Source organism: Pocillopora damicornis, chromosome 5 (assembly GCF_964200805.1).
Source record: "Pocillopora damicornis chromosome 5, jaPocDami1.2, whole genome shotgun sequence".
Lineage (NCBI taxonomy): Eukaryota > Metazoa > Cnidaria > Anthozoa > Scleractinia > Pocilloporidae > Pocillopora > Pocillopora damicornis.
In genome coordinates this window covers 27,359,690-27,379,502 of record NC_142674.1, presented here as the reverse complement: position 1 = coordinate 27,379,502, position 19,813 = coordinate 27,359,690, and the positions used below count along the sequence as shown (strand labels likewise).

General features: G+C 36.7%; 1 protein-coding gene, 1 long non-coding RNA gene, 1 other non-coding gene and 1 pseudogene across 4 annotated transcripts in view; 2 read left to right on the top strand and 2 right to left on the bottom strand.

Moving 5' to 3' along the window:
- Positions 1-18,939, top strand: part of LOC149046281 (uncharacterized) — a 98,788-nt gene extending 79,849 nt beyond the window's left edge. Inside the window, exons 2-4 of the long non-coding RNA XR_016186792.1 lie at positions 16,932-16,976; positions 17,984-18,047; positions 18,677-18,939. This is a non-coding gene — a long non-coding RNA (uncharacterized LOC149046281). The remainder of the gene's footprint in view (positions 1-16,931; positions 16,977-17,983; positions 18,048-18,676) is intronic.
- LOC149046283 (DDB1- and CUL4-associated factor 1-like) lies at positions 152-4,413 on the bottom strand (annotated as a pseudogene). The gene is made up of 6 exons (XR_016186787.1): positions 4,350-4,413; positions 3,664-3,731; positions 2,862-3,115; positions 1,932-2,128; positions 1,236-1,337; positions 152-415 (listed from the first exon to the last, which is right to left on the bottom strand). The product of XR_016186787.1 is annotated as a DDB1- and CUL4-associated factor 1-like (transcript).
- Trnak-uuu (transfer RNA lysine (anticodon UUU)) lies at positions 3,449-3,521 on the top strand. Its single transcript has one exon. It is a non-coding gene; the product is annotated as a tRNA-Lys (tRNA).
- Positions 5,135-8,002, bottom strand: LOC149046282 (DDB1- and CUL4-associated factor 1-like). The gene is made up of 4 exons (XM_089207837.1): positions 7,981-8,002; positions 7,119-7,218; positions 6,466-6,542; positions 5,135-5,454 (listed from the first exon to the last, which is right to left on the bottom strand). The coding sequence occupies exons 1-4, from the start codon at positions 8,000-8,002 to the stop codon at positions 5,240-5,242; spliced, it is 414 nt and encodes a 137-aa protein (XP_089063963.1). The 3' UTR covers positions 5,135-5,239.
- Positions 18,940-19,813: the final 874 nt, after the last annotated feature.

Sequence of the window (19,813 nt, the reverse complement as noted above, 5' to 3'; positions counted from 1 at the left end):
ATATGCTAGACATAAATAAGCTTTTTTTTTTTAGGGGGGGGGGAGATTGATGAAAAATAAGCAGAGATGTGTTATTCAATTCATTGTTATTTCATGTTTAACGGAATGATACTCGTTACCTCTTTCTTTTAGAAAATACTGGTCTGCTCATAACTCACCGATCATTGGTAAGTTAAATCTGCACTAAATAATGCATTTCTTACAACTACAAATCAGAAAACTTCAAACATTTTTTTAAATTGGAAAAATGTCTTATCCTCTCCATGGCGTCCTCATTGTAAGCGAGATAATACAGACACATAGAACATCCTGTAGCAGCCACAGATGGGCGAGGCACTTCTAGTAACCGCTGGACACCGTTATGAGTCACAAATTCTGTGGCAAACTTTTTATGACAAAGAAGGGATGCCAAATACTAAAACGACAATAAAAGGAAATTGCTTTTAAATTCTGAGGCTTTTTTTTTGTCAGATCTCAGTCGGTACAATGCATTATTGTCTTAACCTTTAACTTTCACGAGTGACCAAGACAGAATTTCTCCTTACAATATCAATACAATATTAATACAATATTAATACAATATCAACCAGATAAGTAAAGAGAATAGAGAAAATTATCCATTGGGGCAGGATTAGCTGATCCAATACTAAATTATCCGAACTAACATTATAAGAATTCTGTGGTTGACAGTAAGGAGAATTACAAATTTGATCTGGGAGTTGAAGAGTTAAAGTAGTGTTTTTCAAGAGGGATGAATGTGGTAGAGTGTCTAAAGGTTCGTTTTATACAAAAGACAGAATTGGAGTCGAATTGTTCATTAGTTGTAGGAGTGCCAGCGACCCAGAGAAAATTGAGAGTCGGAGTCGTAAGTGGAGCCAAAAGCTTGACGAAATCGGAGTCGGAATATTCCGAACAATTTCTTTTCTTCCGATTCCACTAATAACTCTAACGATTATGATCCGGCGAAAACTCGATTTTCTGAATCACAGACAATTCCATTTCTTAACTGAGCTAACCGATGGCTGAAAGCTCCAGCAATTTATTTTTCAAATGTCATTAGCGAAGGAGTCATAAGTGGAATCAGTATTTTGCTTCTGATTCTATCGGTTTGATTTTCACAGGATTATATCGCTTTACGCTTTTTGTAAGTATACCGGCGAGGGTGAAAACCAACCATAACTGCATGAAATTCTAGACGTACTACACAAAGCATGACGTTACTCCCTCCTTCCTACCTTGAGGGCTTCAAAGACAAGTTGTAGGTCCACCTGGCCTTTAAATATAATGTAGTGCATTACAAGATCCAGGGCTTTAGATTCAAACACTGTCGGCAACAGCTGAATTGAAATGTTCAAAGAAAAATGTGTCAAGATAAATCAATGGCCATGCAATGCTCCAGGCTCTGCTACGACTGTTTTAGTTGCCATAGCAACTGATAAAATTTGCTACGGCTCAACTAGAACCTCTTCATTCAGAGCTGAGTGCATTTACTTTTGACCAAGACCAATGCATGTCCCTTCATCCAACAAATATTTCTTACTCGCGCCAATTAGTTAAAACGCCTCACGATCAAAAATCCTTGACCCGAGTGAATTATCGTCTGACCAAGGCCAATTTATGTCCCTTCATCCAAAAAGTATTTCTTGCTTGCGTACGTTCAGTTAAAGCGCATCAGATGATCAAGAATTCTTGATCCGAGTGTGTTATCTTCTGACCAAGGCCAATGTATGTCCCTTCCTCCAAAAAATAATTTTTGCTCGCACACGACTAGTTAAAACGGTCCAAACTCAAATTTTCAAGTTGTGTGACATTTCCAATTTATCCTTGATTCAGAGCCCTTTTCCCACAAGCTTCCCACATACTTCAGTGGAGAGACTCTCTCTGTTCTTCATATATCATTAAATGCTCAAGTGCCTAATTACAGCACATACCTCCTGATATTCCCCCAAGGGAGTCAGATACTGTAGAATTAGTCTCTGCTGCATGCCAAGAGTCAGGGGGGAGAGGGAAAAGGACATAGGGACTATGTGGTACCCTCCCTTAGGTGCACAAATTACATTTCCAGTGGAACGGAAACCCTTGCTTGTTTTAACTAGCAATGGATGTTTAGCTTGTAGACAACTTTTGCCTGAAACAAAATAAAAATATTTACAAATTTTAAGGAAACTGAGTTAACTTGTGCAGGGCAAACCTACTTGGCATACTTCCTCCTCCCCCTTATCCCCCCTCCCCCCCCCCCTTCAAACAAAGTTTTTGGTGTCAAACTTCCATAGATGATCATTAAACATTTTAGTCCTTGATAACAATCGTTTAACTGATCATTTTATTATCAAAATCTTCCATTTGCTGACAGACAAGCCTCCTCCTTGTGTTTCACACAAAAAGTCCTCTGAAACGACATATGGTTACTGTTTACCAAAATTTGAGTCAGTTTGTTGTTGGAAACTCAAAATCTTTCTTTTTTTTTTTGGCTGGAAATTTATGCTGAAATATATGATAAGATTAAATATCAAACATTTATCAAAACTTATTTATTAAGGGCAAAAGTAGACTGAAAGAACTCTACAAGATCTCAAGGCATTTTAGGTCTCACATCGTAAGTTTGCATGAAAGCTCCCAGCGTATACCTGGCAATTCACTACAGACTACCCACTGGAGCTCCTACCGGTGGCAGGGTCTTATTGAAAGCATTGCCTTGGCTGTCAAAGTGAAAACCCAAAGGAGAATAATTGAGCCTTCAAGTTACAAACAAGTCATACCACTCAGTTTGAAAAGACAGTTAAATCAACTTGAAGTTGCTAGGAGATTGAACTCACTGACAGAGGGACAATCAGAGTTACAATACTCAAAAGTGAACTAACCCTTTCCATTGTAGCTATTCCACTTCTCCATTACACAAACTGGATAATTCGCCATTCTGTGGCGCAGTGCATGATGGTCCTGGCTCAGCAAGATTCACTTTCTTTATCTTGTTACTCACACTGTTACTGTTTTCACTCTTGTTCCTGTTTGTCTTTGCTTTCAGGATAATCCTGTTTGACAGGTCTGTCACAGCGGGCTGTGTAAGGTCTGACAAGTCCTTTAAAATGTGCAGCCGTCGCAGCATAGAGGGAACCTAAACGTGTGAAATTCAACATTTAATCCTCAGCTTATAGTTAACAAGATTTTTTCAAACAAAAAACGCAATGACTGACAATTCCTGAGATGTGAAAAGCCAACTTTGCACTTAGACGTTTGAAATGCAAATGCTGTTAACCACAAAGCTAAAAACAAAAAACCCTCAGCACCCTAACATCAATACTCATATCCTTCATACTGTTCTCTTGCATTTCTTAAGGTGCTGACAAGGAGAATTTAGCTTCTTTAACAGGTGATTTCCTTTACTCTTGTAACCTTAGTGGTCACTCTTAAAAATTGCTATATCCAACATATTGACCAGCTCCCTGTTGGCTTGTTAGCTCAGCTGGTAGAGCGCTGCACCTTTATCGCAGAGGTCATGGGTTCAAATCCCATACGGGCCTGAACATTTTTTTCAGGTCTTATTTCAACTACTAGTTCAGTGGTGTTCTTGGCTGCGAGGATCTCCTATACTTATTTCTTCACCACAGTGCAACTATATGAATTTCATATATCTAAAATCAAATTATTGCTATACTGACTTACCAAGGTGGAGTTTTCTTCTCTGAATACTGCAGCAATATCCTGGCTCTCCATGGCAAATGCTAAAAGACCTGTTAATAAATGATAATTATCATTTGAAGTGATACCTGATACTTGAAATTAAAAATAAATTAAAATGCAACTGCAGCAATACACATAAAAAATGAACCAAAAGGAATATTAGAATCCTCAATCAAACCATGACTATCTATATCTTAACTCTTTACACCCTAACATCAGTATGCATATTCTCCATACTGTTCTCTATACATTTCTCAATGCACTGACAAGGAAAATTTGTTAAACAATCAAGAGGTTCCTCAGTTGCTTATCATTTCCTTTGTTCTCGCGATCTTAATGTATGATTCAGGGTTGATATTGAAAGAAGAAATTAGATGCTAGTCACTCTCAAGGGTTAACCTAATGTAAATAACCTTGGATCACCAAACTAAAACACCCTTCTACTTGCACCCAGTTTATAAAGGTGTAAACAAAATTGAGTAAGTTCAGAAACTCAGAAGCTGTACAGGAATTAGGTGAATATAATTTTCCCAAGGAGAGCACTAAATGCTAAATATTTAGTCAATTCAATTTTCTTTTTTTTTCCTTTTGTTTTTGGTATGGCAACCAAAATGTTCAAAGCCTGAAGTACTGTGAAAAGTAAGACCAGTAAACTATGCTATAAATACCTGTAGCATATGATCTCAGGGGTTCTGAGGCTTCTCTGGCCCACTTGCATAAACGATTAAGCATTGCTAATCCTACATGTACATGGTTGACATTAAATTTATTGATAGGAAATATGTAGAGAAAGATGTTTTTTGTCATTTCACAAGTGCGGGACAAAGAAAAAAAGAAAAGGAAAAGAGATCTTATTTGTTGTGGCTCAGTGGTAGAGCATTGGACCCCAGAATCTGAAGGTATAAGGTTCAATTCAACCTAGGGACTCAGAATCTTTTTTTTTTGTCACACGCTTGTGACAAGACAAAAAACATCTTTCTCTATTTCTTTAGTGAGCTTAAACCTTAAAATCTCTCTTGTTCTGTTTAAGAAATATGTAGTTATGAATTAAGGAACAATGAAAGTGGATCTGAAAAGTTTGCATTTTTTTAAAGTTTTTTTGCACTAAAGTGAGGTGACTGAGAGCAACAAATAAGATCTCTTTTCCTTTTCTGTTTTTCATGATGTAACTACATGAAATTCATGTTTTTTTATCTATAATTTGATGAAATAGCAATTGTATGAGTTAATTCTGAGTATTTTTTCTGGAAAGGACAAGGGGTGCCATGCCACAGAAACTGGACACATTGATCTGGATTTTTACATAGAACTCAAGCTGAAGAAAGAAAGTCACATCTTAAGATTACTAAGTTAAACCCTTTAACTCCCAGAAGTGATTAACAGATAACTTCTCCCCATAATATCCATGCATTATCCAGCCAAAGGTTATGAGAATACTCAGACTTATCAGGTAGAAGTTGTCATCTTGATTTAACACCAAATTCTCATAACTAATTCACAAGGAAGTGTGTTGCAGCTAGAGCAGAGAATTAACAATCAGATCTTAGGAGTTAAAGGATTAAGAATACCTTTCTAAACTTACCATATCCTGAAAAACCGCAGCACTTTCCAGCCCAGGCATGGCATTTAACAACACTCTGGCTGCAGTGCAGTTCAGATTAAACTGTTCCACAGTGCTCATGATATAGGAGTTTACTAGTTTGTCCATAAATTCATCATTTCTGAACAGTGTCTTCAAAAGATGGCCTAATGCACAGTCTGGGTCAGCTCTACCTGAAATGTTCATGATGGAGAAAACAAGAGCTGATTTTATTTTGAATAATTTAAAACAATCACGACCTCTTATTGACTGAGAGCAAGATCTGCACTGTTAAAATTACAGACCAAGTTTTTATCCCTTGGGACATACATCTGAGCCAAAAAAAAAAGGTTCTGTCACTTAAGAGTATGGACTGAGAAAATGAGGCTCATAAGATTTTTAATAATCAGGGTCCAATAAAAGGAGAAGATTCTAATTAAAGCCAAAATTTAAAATTTTTCAGGCTGTTCATTGAAATACAACCCACTAAATTGACCAATCATTGTGCATGTACTAACTGAGAAAAATTTATAATAAAGTAATTAATTTCATTCACAGCCAGGCTATATCAGTTTGACCACATGAGGCCATCACTGTGACATGGGCAATTCTCACACCAAGCCTCATCTAAGTTCTAGTGTTTTCTTGTGACTCAAGTAAGTAGATAAGTACAGTGCCTCTTTAACACAGTAAGTCTAGTGAAGATTCCACTGGGAACAAAAAGAAGAATTGACATTGAATAAGAAGCAAGAACAACACTTCTCATCCATGAAAGTTTGAATTACTGCTGTTTGTCATGTGTTATCGTTCTTTTTCATGCAGAGTGTGTCTTGGACCTGTTTCATTATTGGCAGGCCTTGGTTCTCTTCAATATACATATTGTTTCTTATCGGCTTGCAGTTAATGGAAGAGGTTTACACAACAAACACTCTGACAAAGGGCTAATGCTTGAAATGTTTTGAAACTCTTTACGGTGGCCAATTAACATTATCAACTCAGTTAATAAAACCAAATTATCTTGTTAAACTCCACCACTGATGCAGCATCACAGTTTTTTCAAAGAAACTTACCCCCTTTAGGTCTGGCTATCCTTCCTAGTATCTGAGAATACCTTACACTACATTACCTAGTGTATTTGTAATAAATGTTATAATGTATAAAACACAAATAGTGTGTAATGTGAAAAGGTAGCTTTGCACTTTTACCTGGATGCCAATCATCAAAAGGATCTGGATCTAGTTTATGATATGCCTCATTCTCACATTCCACAAGCTCTGCTATCCTGCATGAGTGATTTTAAAATGTAAAATACTTTTGAATCTACTTTTTGCCAAATTGTTTGTTCACTTTTTGTAGAGCCCAATATGAACAATGTTACTGATCTTACAGTTCCAGTAAGTAGTCATACACAATGAGTGTGTATCACACAATTATCACGGCCAAGGCTTGAAACTAAAAACTCCCCTCCAGAATCTAGCACACAAATCATTCGTCCATTGTCTTTCCCATTTATTTTCTACCTTTCCATGCTATGTTTTATACGTTCTGAGAGAGGAAAAGGAATTTTTTTCGGTGTGTAATGACTGCGAAATGCTAACCCAACAACAGTTTTATCACTGGCAGACCACCATGAGCCTCGCTAGGTGGAAGGTATCTGTTGACATGTAAGATGAACTGGAGAAACCAGTCAATCATTGTGTAATTCATAATAATAATAATTTCAAAGCATATTAACGAATGAAACCAATTGCATTGAGGCAGCTACTTGAAAGCTTTCAGAGGTTATTACCGTCTTTTTTTTTGTTTGATTTTTTTGCAAATTTAAAAAAAGATACTACTTCTAATACACTTCACCAACCTTTGTAGAGTTTTAACGGGTGATAGATTATTCTGATCTTCCTTTCGCCAAGTATCCAAAAGGGTACTGAGTTCAGAGGTGCTACAAATAGACAATTTACCTCAACGTGCAGAGTTTCGAAGATCGAAAAGCCCGCCATTTTGATCCGAAAGATATGATACAAGATTACATGGTCTTCCTCTTCAAAAGTGATGTCACTTTTCTCGGCATAATTACTCTGATATTGCTGCGAGTGATTTTGTTGACTGTGTCAAGATCAGATGTAATTCCTGTGTGTAAACTATATTTACGACGAAGTTTAGTCACATGGCGAGTTCCAACACAACACGCGCCAAGTCCCAGGCTATTATCAAATTTCGCGTGGAATGCCTGGTTGTTATTGACCTCTAACCAGTCTTTTTTATCTTGCAACTCGGTCGGCTGTGATCTTACTTGGAATGGTTCACCTTTAACGACCAAAAATAATCATGACAAATGAATGACCTCCATTGTATTTTGCCCCACTTAACTTTTGATTATAGTTTGATAAATTTTTGAAGTGCTTAAGAGGAAATTAGAGTACCACAACTGAAGTTCAGAAAGGTACACACAAGTTACTTAAACAGTTTATGTCATGAGTCTACGTTTTCTTCTTTGAAGGCTCATCACCAGATGATTACTTGGACAAGTTGAGGCAGTTTTTCTGTGTAGGGTATGGAGTAGCATGGGGATCTGGTTTTCATACAATGTTTACCCCAATTGTCGTTTCTGAATTTTACAGTAAATGTCTTACTTTTTTGGTCCATCACTTTCTGTCATTTGTCCTGACTTTCTCTGATACTTGTCTTCTGAATTTTTCAAACGGTTCATTAACATAACAAACCTGCAAAAATTTTCCCCGGCATCTGAACCTTGGAATATATTGACCGATCAGCTTGACAGGTATGAAACCATCGTTTGGATTCTGCTATATTTACTCCCCTGGTCTGGGAACCAAATGATCTTTACGTAAGTATATTAAAACGGTTTTCAAATGAGGTCCGCCAAAACAAAGCAAAGTACTCATTACCAGCCACAAAATCAACAAATAGCTAATCACTCAAGTAAACAGACAATCAGGCAATCGAGCAATCAGAAGTATGGACAATTCCATACCGTTAAACGTGGAAGTCGTTATTGGTATTTTACTTGGTTCTCGGGGCAAGTTTTGTTTGCCAATCGCACTGCAAAGCAATTCAAAACCAAACAAATAATTCCAATCAATTTTTTTGTTTCTCCACTGTTTTCCTTTCTGCTGGTAATAGGTTGGATCAACAGCTAAAGAACCTTGAGGGCGGCCGGCCAACCCCGATGGTCTCCTGACAGCAGAATGCATATTGCCTACCTCTGCGATTTGCAAGAGAAGCGTCGAGAAGACTTGCAATTATCCATGCATGTCAAGTGCTAAGAACGGTCGTTTCTCTTACAACTAATGAAGGAATATGCAGGTAATTCATTGATATGTTTGAGTGCTAACAGTCGTCGATAAGACGCCCGATTAGAGCTAACCAACATATCGTAATGAAATGATTGTAGTGTAGCCTTTCATTTTTTTTTTTCCGTATCATTTTGACTCATGTCGTGTTAATCATTCTTTAGATGGACAAGCCATTGCAAAACGGTTTTGTGTGCAAATCACGAAGGCAACGGGAGCCATTAAACGGCTGTTCAAGGAGTACACAGGACAAAACGTTGACATGGTGGATTGTAAATACCCCTCCATAATTGCGGTTGAAGACCCGTTAAGCATCGACAGTCCACTGTGGAGTGTACTAAACGATGATATCCAACCGAAGTCTGCTGTTCCCTATTGTTCAAAGAGGCAACTCATTGATTCGGTTCACACACGCAAAAGATGCTCAGAGGAAATAGCCAGCACCAAAGAAGAAATGGCTCGGATGTTCAGTCATTTCGAGGGAAAGTTGAAGGTATTGGACACCTGGATGTACTTCCTTCTCGCGTTGCTCTTCGCTAGATATTCGTCTTTTTACTTATGTCTTTTCTTGTTCTCTTTCGCGTTCCTTTCACCGTATTCTGCATATTTTGGTGTCCTCTCTAACTTTTTTGGGCGTTTTTCTCGACTTGCTTTACGTAATTACTTCTTGTCTTTTTTTGGTCTCTCAGTCTCTTTCTTTTCATCCTGTTTTCACGCAAATCCCTCTCTCCACAAACTTGAATCATAACAATTTCCTCTCGTTGGCAAAGCTTTAGCTCTGCCGGTATTGTTGCTTTGCGAGTTGATCAGAAAATGTAAAATACTGAGAATTACTGTTCAACTTCAACCTCACCAGTTTGATTTGGCGCTCAAAACGCGGGTTGCAAATTATTTGCTTACACAGCTTCACAGCTATTAGCCCACGTGAAGCCCTCGTGCAATGCCTAGTTGTGTGCCCGCGGTACGCTACACTGAAGCTCGACACTCGGGTATGCGCACTTCATTGTCATGTGCCGGTGTTTTCTTGCGCACACCTCGATGAGCGAGGTCTATTACGAAGTTCTATCCACAAACATTACGCTATTGACATTGTTAATCCTCACAGTATGCAGGACGCGTGTCATATGAACTTCGTAAGAGACTTCACTCACCATGGAGTCTCTGTGGCTCAGTAGTAGAGCATCGGAGAGCAGAATCCGAAGGTCTGAAGTTGGATTCCTCATGGGGACTCAGAAGTTTTCTTTGTCCCACGCTCGTCACAGGACTAAAATCATCTTCATTTCTTAACCGAGCTCAAAACTTACCATCTCTCTTATTTCTCGCTAACTGCTTGTTTATGAAATTGCAACTCTTCGTAAGCGCTTATATGAATGCATTATGAATTCACTCGAAAAATTTTTGTAAATTAATCACACATACATATGCATGCATAGGGAGCCCTCAACGAAAAAAATCTACATATATATGTATATAATTTATTCGCCCGTCGGGAGGTCCGTATTGGGAAAAACTGTGCCCTCTGCCTTGAGTACTCAAGACTCAAGAAAGAGGGCACAGTTTTTCCCAATACGGACCGACCCCAGGCTGGTGAATAACATTTTACATTTTACTACATAAATGAGTCCTCACATACATTCATAAAGTAGTCTGGAACATACCAGAAGCTTACAAAAGAACTATTTTAGTAGTATTACTTAATAACTGTGTCATCAACTGCGTCACTTGATGTCAACATGAATAAGCAGTCTGGGGATTTCTAGAAGCTTATATTTACAATAACAATTACTCATAACAATAGATTCTTGCCGAACGAAGTCGAAAGTCGCTAAATATAAGTATTCCTTTCGCGATGACAAAAACCGAAAAAAGGAAGAAGGTGCCGTTAACTTTGCATAAAGATGCATTTCTGAATCAAAAAGTCATTCTCTTTGAATGTTGACGACCTCACCTCGAATCGAGCCAGTAAGAGGGCAAGAAAATTAGGAGCTTGCAACCATCTGGAGAATTCAATTAACTTCTGAATAAACGGGTTCCTATAATTAGAAATTTATTATCACTTTGTTCCGTAATGATACTCAATCCAACACGTTCGAAAATTCAGATCGAGAGTAATTGAGGCATTTTATGTTTATTATGAAATTTTTTTATAAGACTGGTAGGCATGAAACGTTCAAGGCGTTTCAAATGAGCAAACACCTTTGACGCTGAATAATTCTGAGGAGAAACCCTCCGTAAAAACATAGATAGTTATCAGATAGGTAAACACTGTTCTGTTGGGATAGAAATGGCGAGAATGACAATAACAATTGCAATAATGATGATACATTTAAATAATAAAAATACTTATAACCATACTAATAAAATGATTCATGATAATCTCTAGATGGGTAAATTCTCGTGTAGCTTTAATGTTTCCGAATACCGTTGCTGATCGGAAAATTAGCATAATATTCTTCCTGTTGATCAAAGATTACCATCATGACATCATTATTCTTTTGAATCAGCCAATCATGTGAGAGACCCGGAGACAGAGTGAATTGTTTGGGAGCCTTTCCTTCTTCGAAAGACCCTGGGAGAAGAGGGAGGACGAAAAATGAAAAACAGACTTCGGTGAAGTTTCTTTCTTTAATTTGCATTACCTCTATTTTAACCACCATTTACTCGCTCAAATATTTTTAGGTCTATGGAAGATCTTGTTGTAGTTACAGCCTTAAATCTTTCGGGTTCTTTGGAAAGAATTTGGCTAAGTTTAAGGGAAAAGAAATAAAATGTTATTCACCAGCCTAGGGTTGGTCCGTATTGGGAAAAACTGTGCCCCCCGTCTTGAGTCCTCCCCCTTCTCCCACGGTCTTTCGAAGAAGGAAAGGCTCCCAAACAATGCACTCTGTCTCCGTCACCCCTATCTACCAACCTTGTTAACAAGGCGTAAGTTCATTTTGTTTTCTTAGTTTTTGGGGTTTTTTGGTTTTTTTTGGTGGGGTGGGGGGAGAGTGGTGCGAAGGGGAAAAGGGGGATCGATGTCATTTGACTTCCGTTATTTTTCCCTAAAGTTATCTATTACATTATTCGATATGTGCGAGCCTTTCTACTAATCCAGTGTTTCTTCAATTGAGTGTTTTTCTATCTTTGCAAGATGTTCCGTAAACCATCGACAAGCGTCACTCGGTGGGCGTTTAGATTAAACTTATCGTCAAGAGATATTGTTTTTCTTATCTTTTCATAATTATTATTCCTTTTAAAAATTGTTCTCAGGGGAAGTGGGATTGGTTAGCCTTTCACTCCCAGTGGTGATCACTATGAATCTTCTTCCTATGGTATCCATACATAATTCAGCAGACAGGTGATGAGAATATTCAAACTTATCAGGTAGAGGTTGTTATCTTGATCTAACATCAAATTCTTGTATCCAATTAAAAAGCAAATGTGTAGCACAAAGAGGGAGAATTAACAATCAGATCTTGAAAGTTAAAGGTTTAACCTCCCCCCAGCCCACCCCTGTTTGCCTATTATCTTTCCTGAGAGTAAGCCAGCCAACATATAACATCCGCACGCTCACGCGATTCTCTTCTCGAAAAAAAAATAGAAACGAAGGAAGCATTTTTGTCTTAAAACACAGTACATCATAAGAAAATAGAAACAATGAAAAAAAAGTGAAAATAAAATAAGAGACATTTTTCAATCCTGCGGTGTCCCTTTTTATCTCCAAGGTGTAGAAACAAACAGTGCCTTAGTACACATATTTATAGGAGACTATATCTGTTGGACATTTTTAACTCGTGAATTGCGCGCATGCGCAAGAGCGAGTTATAGATACGATGTGGGGAATGGCATTCGCTCGCTCGCTCGCTCGCTCGATTGGTCGATTCCTGTAAACTTTTTTCAGATTTTAGGCTTTTGAGTGCATTTGATAGTTTTTGGCGAGCAATAAACAGACGAAATGGCGACCTTTGTTGCTAAGAATTGTGGTGGAATGAAAAAGAAGCCAATGATAATCTTAAAATAGTTTTTTTTTTCGTTTTAGTTTCAACAAGCGGCGCCAGCGACTGGCAGGCATGCAAGGATTCACACTGAAATAACAGAACAATCTTCCTTGAACTTGAAAACAATGCGAAGATTCATTGAAAATATCACTCACTACGAAGCGCTCGGAATTTACAGATGTATAAAAGCTTTTTCTGTTATAGCGTGAGATTGAGGACAAAATTGATCATTACATTTCGTCGCGTGTGTTTTTCCTGTGTGAAGCAACAAAAGATGCCGGCGACTGACGAAATAACAAGTTAACACGAAAATCAAATAACACCTAAACAAACAATTTTAGCTACCGATTTTCAGTGAATTTTTAAAGAACAATTTTCTTTTAAGTTTCAAGACAATTTGAAGATTCAACATACCTACAACGTACTAAAATGCGAAAGTTACACACCACAAAATTGATAAACAGGCCTGAAATGAAATTCTATCTTGTTATTGATTATACGTTGCCTAGCACGTGACTTAAATCTACCCAGGCGGAGATCCAAAATGAGGGTGGCAGGCTTGGTTTAGTTATATCACTCAAAACTCGTTTCCGTTTGTCTCATTTGATAAAGAGGGAATCGTTAATGTTTTCATTAAGACAGTATTGCCTTGATTTTCTAATATTTACAACGAAAGACAGTAAATTTCACTTTTCACCCACATTTGCTTCCAACCTTTTCTTTTGAGCCAGAAACAAAAATGATAGACGTTTAAAACACATGACATCATCCACCTTGTCAAATGTAATAGCATGATCATTTCAATTGTAATGCCTTCTTATCCTAACGTTACTTTGTTTCTTTGCTACATTAGCGAACACTGAACTACTGCTCGTACTCTAGATATGACAATCAACCACAAAATTCCCTAAACCAGATAACATTAAACATAATCTAAAAAATCATGTATCAATTCACGAGTTTGCACACAGAGCACTTTGATTCTTCTCGGCGCCTGTCGGTGGAGTGAACTTTTTATCTATTTTGGCTCATTTGCATTTTGGGCGTTAAAATTTAAATTTTTTGTCGGCCGCTTGATCGCAAATAAACGCTTGCCAATTACTGATAATTGTCAAAAAATATACAAAAACGTTATAGAAAAAAGCAAGACGAATCAATATACACTTGCAAAAGCAAAAGGAGACCAAACTAAAACAAGAAACGAAAACGAAGAAAGAAAAAGCAAAAGGAAATTAGAAACTGTTGGAAATGGGATAATGTCTTGACAGCTGACGGTTGAAACAGTCTGATGACGTCACTAAACTTTGTTATCTGTAACCAGATGGCTTCAAGCTTCAAGGATCTCTCACTTGATTGACTGATTCAAAACAATAATGCTGTCATGATTCTAATCTTTGATCAACAGGAAGAATATCATGCTAATTTGCCGATCAGCAACGGTGTTCCAAAACATTAAAGCTACACGAGAATTTACCCATCTACAGATTATCATTATTCATTTTATCAGTATGGTTATTAGTATTTTTATTATTTACATGTATCATCATCGTCATTATTGCAATTGTTATTGTCATTCTCGCCATTTCTATCCCAACAGAACAGTGTTTACCCATCTGATAACTATCTATGTTTTTACGGAGGGTTTCTCCTCAGAATTATTCAGCGTCAAAGGTGTTTGCTCATTTGAAACGCCTCGAACGTTTCATGCTCAACAGTCTTATAAAAAAAATTCATAATAAACATAAGATGCCTCAATTACTCTCGATCTGAATTTTCGAACGTGTTGGATTGAGTATCAATATGGAACCAAGTGATAATAAATTTCTAATTATAGGAACCCGTTTATTCAGAAGTTAATTGAATTCTCCAGATGGTTGCAAGCTCCGAATTCTAAGAGAGAGAATGATTCTTGGATTCAGAAATACATCTTTATGCAAAGTTAACGGCACCTTCTTCCTTTCTTCGGTTTTTGTCATCGCGAAAGGAATATTTATAGGTAGCGACTTAAGTAAGTAAGTTTATCGAGGATAATTATTGAACTGCCTCAGTCAGGAGTCACACTTATTAAGTTTATTAGTCGTTGTTTAATAAAGTAGTTGAGTAGGACTGCAGTATTTTTCTGTCGGTAAGATTATACAGTAATACTATTCATTCTCAGAGAGACTCCTTAGAGAAAGGTATTTTTTTTTTGGCTATTTTTGTACCGTTTGGAACATTGAAAACATGGTTATTCTATATATAATTCAGTTGTTACCTGCTGATGATGTGCCGTCCATAATTAATCATCGCCAATGATCATTATCTCCACTATTTCGATTTCGTTGTTAAACAATTATTTTAAAGATTATTATTACCATTATCTTGGTATATTAAGCACTTTTGGGTCAACATATTTTTAGAGCACTTTGCTTCTGTATGTTTTATCTCTGATAAAGTGCTTGTTAAATAAGCTTTGCTTTTACAGTTCTAGATCTAAGTGGTCGCTATAGCTGATTCTTATCTTTTATCAACAAAGGGAATATTATGCTAATTTTCCGATCAGCAACGGTATTCGAAAACATTAAAGCTACATGAGAATTTACCCCTCTATAGATTATCGTTGTCTATTTTATCAGTATGGTTATTAGTATTTTTATTATTTACATGTATCATCATCGTCATTATTTCAATTGTTATTGTTGTTCTCGCCTTTTCTATCCCAACAGAGCAGTGTTCACCTATCTCATGACTATCTATCTTTTACGGAGGGTTTCTCCTCAGAATTATTCGCGTCAAAGCTGTTTGCTCATTTAAAACGCCTTGAACGTTTTATTCTTAACAGTGTTATAAAAAATTTCATAATAACCATAAGATGCCTCAGTTGCTCTCGATCTGAATTTTCTAATGTGTTGGATTGATTATCATGACGGAACCAAGTGATAATAAAATTCTAGTTATATAAACCTGTTTATTCAGAAGTTAATTGCATTCTCCAGATGGTTGCAAGCTTATAATTTTCTTGCCCTCTTACTTGTTCTGTTCGAGGTGAGGTCATCAACATTTAAAGAGAATGATTATTGGATTCTGAAATACATCTTTATGCAAAGTTAACGGCACCGTCTTCCTTTTTTTTTGGTTTTTGACATCACGGAAGGAATATTTATATTCGGCGACTTTCGACTTTGTTCGGCAGGAATCTATTCATTCTCAGAGAAACATCTTAGAGAAAGGTAATTTTTTCTAGGCTATTTTTGTACCGTGTGGAACATTGAAAACATGGTTATTCTAAATATTATATAATTCAGTTGTTACCTGCTGATGATGTGCCGTGTATAATTGATCATCGCCGATGATCATCATCTCTATTATTTCGACTCGGTTGTTAAATAATTATTTTAAAGCTCGCTGATGGTTTTTAGTACCATACAAGTACTGATTCTAATTCTGGTCGGGGTGACTTCGACGGACATAAGAGTGTTGTTGTGTTAATATCATTATCTCGGTATATTTAGCATTTTGGGCCAATTTTTTTTAGATTACTTTGCTTCTGTATGCTTTATCTCTGATAAAGTGCTTGTTAAATAAGCTTTGCTTATATAGTTCTAGATCTAAGTGATCGTTATAGCTGAATTATATTCGCACATTTACCAATTTTCCTCTTGACAAGGAAAGGAAAAACTGCTGAAATATTTTTTCTTAAAATAGTACATTAAATAGGAAGAAAACAAGACAACATTGGAGGGGGAAAAAATTTTATTATTTACTTATTGTTATCAACGGACGGGAAATGCACCGCGCGCTAGAATGTATAAAAAAAAGATTTGTTGGACATTTTTCTTCACAGCACCTATCGGTTAAATTAGCTATTTCATTTTGGTTAATTTTTATGTTATTTGTTCTTGGCCGCTCATTCTAAAGAAAACGGCTAACTAATAATAACTTAAAGGCTATTATCATTTTCTTTTCTTCAAAGGCAACACTTAATTTTTTCTCCTTCTCAAGAAAACGTTCTTTTTCCCGCGAGTAACTATCTATTTTCTCGGAGGGTTTCCCTCTGAAACACCTTGCATCGAAGGTAATTGCTCATTTGAAACGCGTTGAACTTTTGATGCTGAACAGTGCAGTGCTCTATCAAATTTCATATCAAGAAGTCTCGGTTTTTATCGAATTCAGTTTCTTTTACCTTGTTGGAATGAGTATCTGTAAGGAGCAGATTGGTGATAAAATTCTCGTTAAGCTTGCCTATTCAGAAGTCACTTCAAGTGGCTTCAGGAATGCTGTGACGAACAAGTAACACAGTTAATCAAAATGTATTTATGAATAATGAAATTTCTATTCTTTAGTTTTTCTCAGTTTGATACGAACTCCAATTTCTTAATTGATTATGTTTTACTTTTTCAGATTGTACAAGCGTTTTGAGTCAGATCACTGCCAAGTGCAAGAAAGGTAAAGTGTTTGTTTTTTTGCTCCCTTACAAGTTTATTAGAAATGCCACAATATTATTATACAGGTGTAAGTGACCAGAAATTACAATACAACAAAATAAAATACCGAAAAAAAAAAAAGAAAAAGAACAGTCATATTTTTATCATAAGACAGACATATCTAACACGATAACTCTCATGGACGTTTTCATAATTACTTTGCCCATTTCGTGCTAGCAGCCGGCGCTTTTACAGTACCATCTCTTTTTTCTACAACTCAATGCCACTCAAAGCACAGGTAGAGCAATGAATAACAAAGGCCCATACGGGAAGGATATACGCGTATCTATGCGAGTATGTCGACGTATGTCGCTTGATACGTGCGCGTGGTACTTCTATACAATGTCCCCTTATCTTTGAACTGCACTGTGTATATCACAACATATCATTGTTGCTAATGCCAACATAAAATCTTCATTCTCAGTTCTAATGGTGAAATATCAAATTGCACAACAGGTTTTCAAACGCAATTTCGATCGTTTCTCAATACCTTGTGACCATAGTAGCATCATTATCATCATTATCGTTATTATAATTACTACAACAACAACAACAAGTCTTTATTTCTCACAAAAATGAAATTACAATGAAATAAGAAAAATTATTATAGTGAACAGGAAAAATAAACATAGTTGTATCATTTTGGAGCCTAAAGGCTGCAGGAACCGTTAGGTTTTCGAGCTGGCCCTCTATGAATTATTATCACTATTGCTATCATTGTTATTATTTATATGATTATTTGTTTCCTTTGAATTATTGGTTGAAAGTCAACTGATCACTGTGCTGTGTCAGTAGCTATATCAGTAGCCACATGCAGTCTCAGACTGCCTATTGTTCCTTTATCGGTGGGTGAACTTAACTAGGCAGCACAACAATCAGCGGATTGCTTACTTTCCTACCGAAAAAGGAACGATTTGACCCATTACATTCGATTTTGATTATTTTTACCCTTTTTTTGTTTCCAAAAAGATGGTCATGAATCCCCAGGTTGTTCTACTACTCATGCTGGTAGCCGTCCCCTGCACATCTGCGAGTATGTTGCTACTGCCATTTTGTAATATTTAACTTCTAGTCAGCCGAGTAATTCCCTATGAAACCTTATAACCAAAAGAAGTTTAGCATGATAGACGCATTACAAATTCCAACCCTATTCTGAAAAGGCTTTTCTGTATCTAAAGGAGACCTTGGAGATGTAGGCAATTTGCACTCCAATCGTTTCGTGAGAGTTTCAGTAACTTGGAAGGCTTTATCTCTCATCGAGAACAAAGGGAAACTAACCTCAGGAGTTTGTTACCATCAACAAATTGTACTTCTCGGGACAGAGTCAGACCTTCTTAGGCGCCATCCGGAGAAAAAATTCGCACGGGCTGTTTTTAAGTAAACTTAAGAAACTATGAATCGACGAATAGGTTATTAAATACAGAATTAAATAAAATCATAACGATAAACTGAAAAAATATAACGTGGACGTTGATGGTTATCAAACTTTGTCTTTGATGAAAAGTCACTGCAAAATGTCAATCACAAAAGATCAATCACTAAAAGTAAGCTGCTCAAGTCGTGAAGTAGCCCTTAATATTCATTATATATTTTTGGTAAAAAATGTACAAGAAGTGCCAACGTTTTGTCACGGTTCATGCGTTTCTTTTCATCATCTGCTAGTAACTTGTCGAGGCGATAAGACTGCTTGTGCAAATAAACAAAAGTGTATCTACGCGTCTAGACGTTGCGATGGGATCACTGACTGTAGAGATCGATCAGACGAACAATGCAGTAAGTACTGTGGTTGATAGGTAACTTCTACTTCTGTACATCTTCTTATTCTTTAGATGGGCTTAGCGTAAAAATGCTATTTTCAAAAAGTAATATTAAATTGGAAGGCTAACTCTCTTTTCAAAAATATAGAAAAAAAGCTATATTTTCCAAGAACCCCTCATTTGCAAGAACACCTCCAAGACAGCGAAATAAAGCTGTGACGTAAATCATATGCAGAGGTAGTTTTACAAAACTGAACTGGCTATTGGTTGAATGCCGTCACATTGGGCCATCTTTAGATTAGGAACTTTAATGGCATGAAGACGGTTCTTGTGATGGCCAAAGTCTCTTTAAAATCGAATGAAATTAACTGCAGCTAGTTGAATGAGATAGCGGCGATTTCACATACGAGATGAACTCCTTTTGTATCTTACCGTTGGACAAAATCAAATGCATTAATTGAGAGACCAGAAATGGTGATTTGTACTTTGCAACGTAAAATGCTCCATATGATAAATTTTTAAAGCAACCATTATTACGCATGCATGCAGTGAATGAACACTTCGAGATTTCCCGAGTATATTGAGTTCTCCAAGCGTTAGCATATTAATTTGAAAAAAGCTTTTCTAGAAATATAGTCATGCACCCATCGGCATTGCCTTAATTGACTGTATTAACTGACCGCGAAAAGGTGAAAACGCGGACGGTCGCAACAAAGGGGATATTAAATTGCTAATGTAGAGCTTACGAACAAATTTTTCTTTTACACGTAAACTTTTGTCGCCAGTGCGCCATAACCAAAATTTCATAGAGCTTAATAGTATTGTAATGATACTAATAGACCAATTGAGTAACTTTTCCTTTTCTTTCATGTTTACCTGCGCCAATCAGCTGGCAGTAAGTATCATAAATCTAAATCTATCTTTGTGTCGTCTCCTTGTAATATTGCTCAGATAACCACATTAAAGGAATGGCATATTTTGAACACATCGCTTGTATTTATTTGATTTACATGTAACTATCAATAGAAAATCTAAGGTTGAG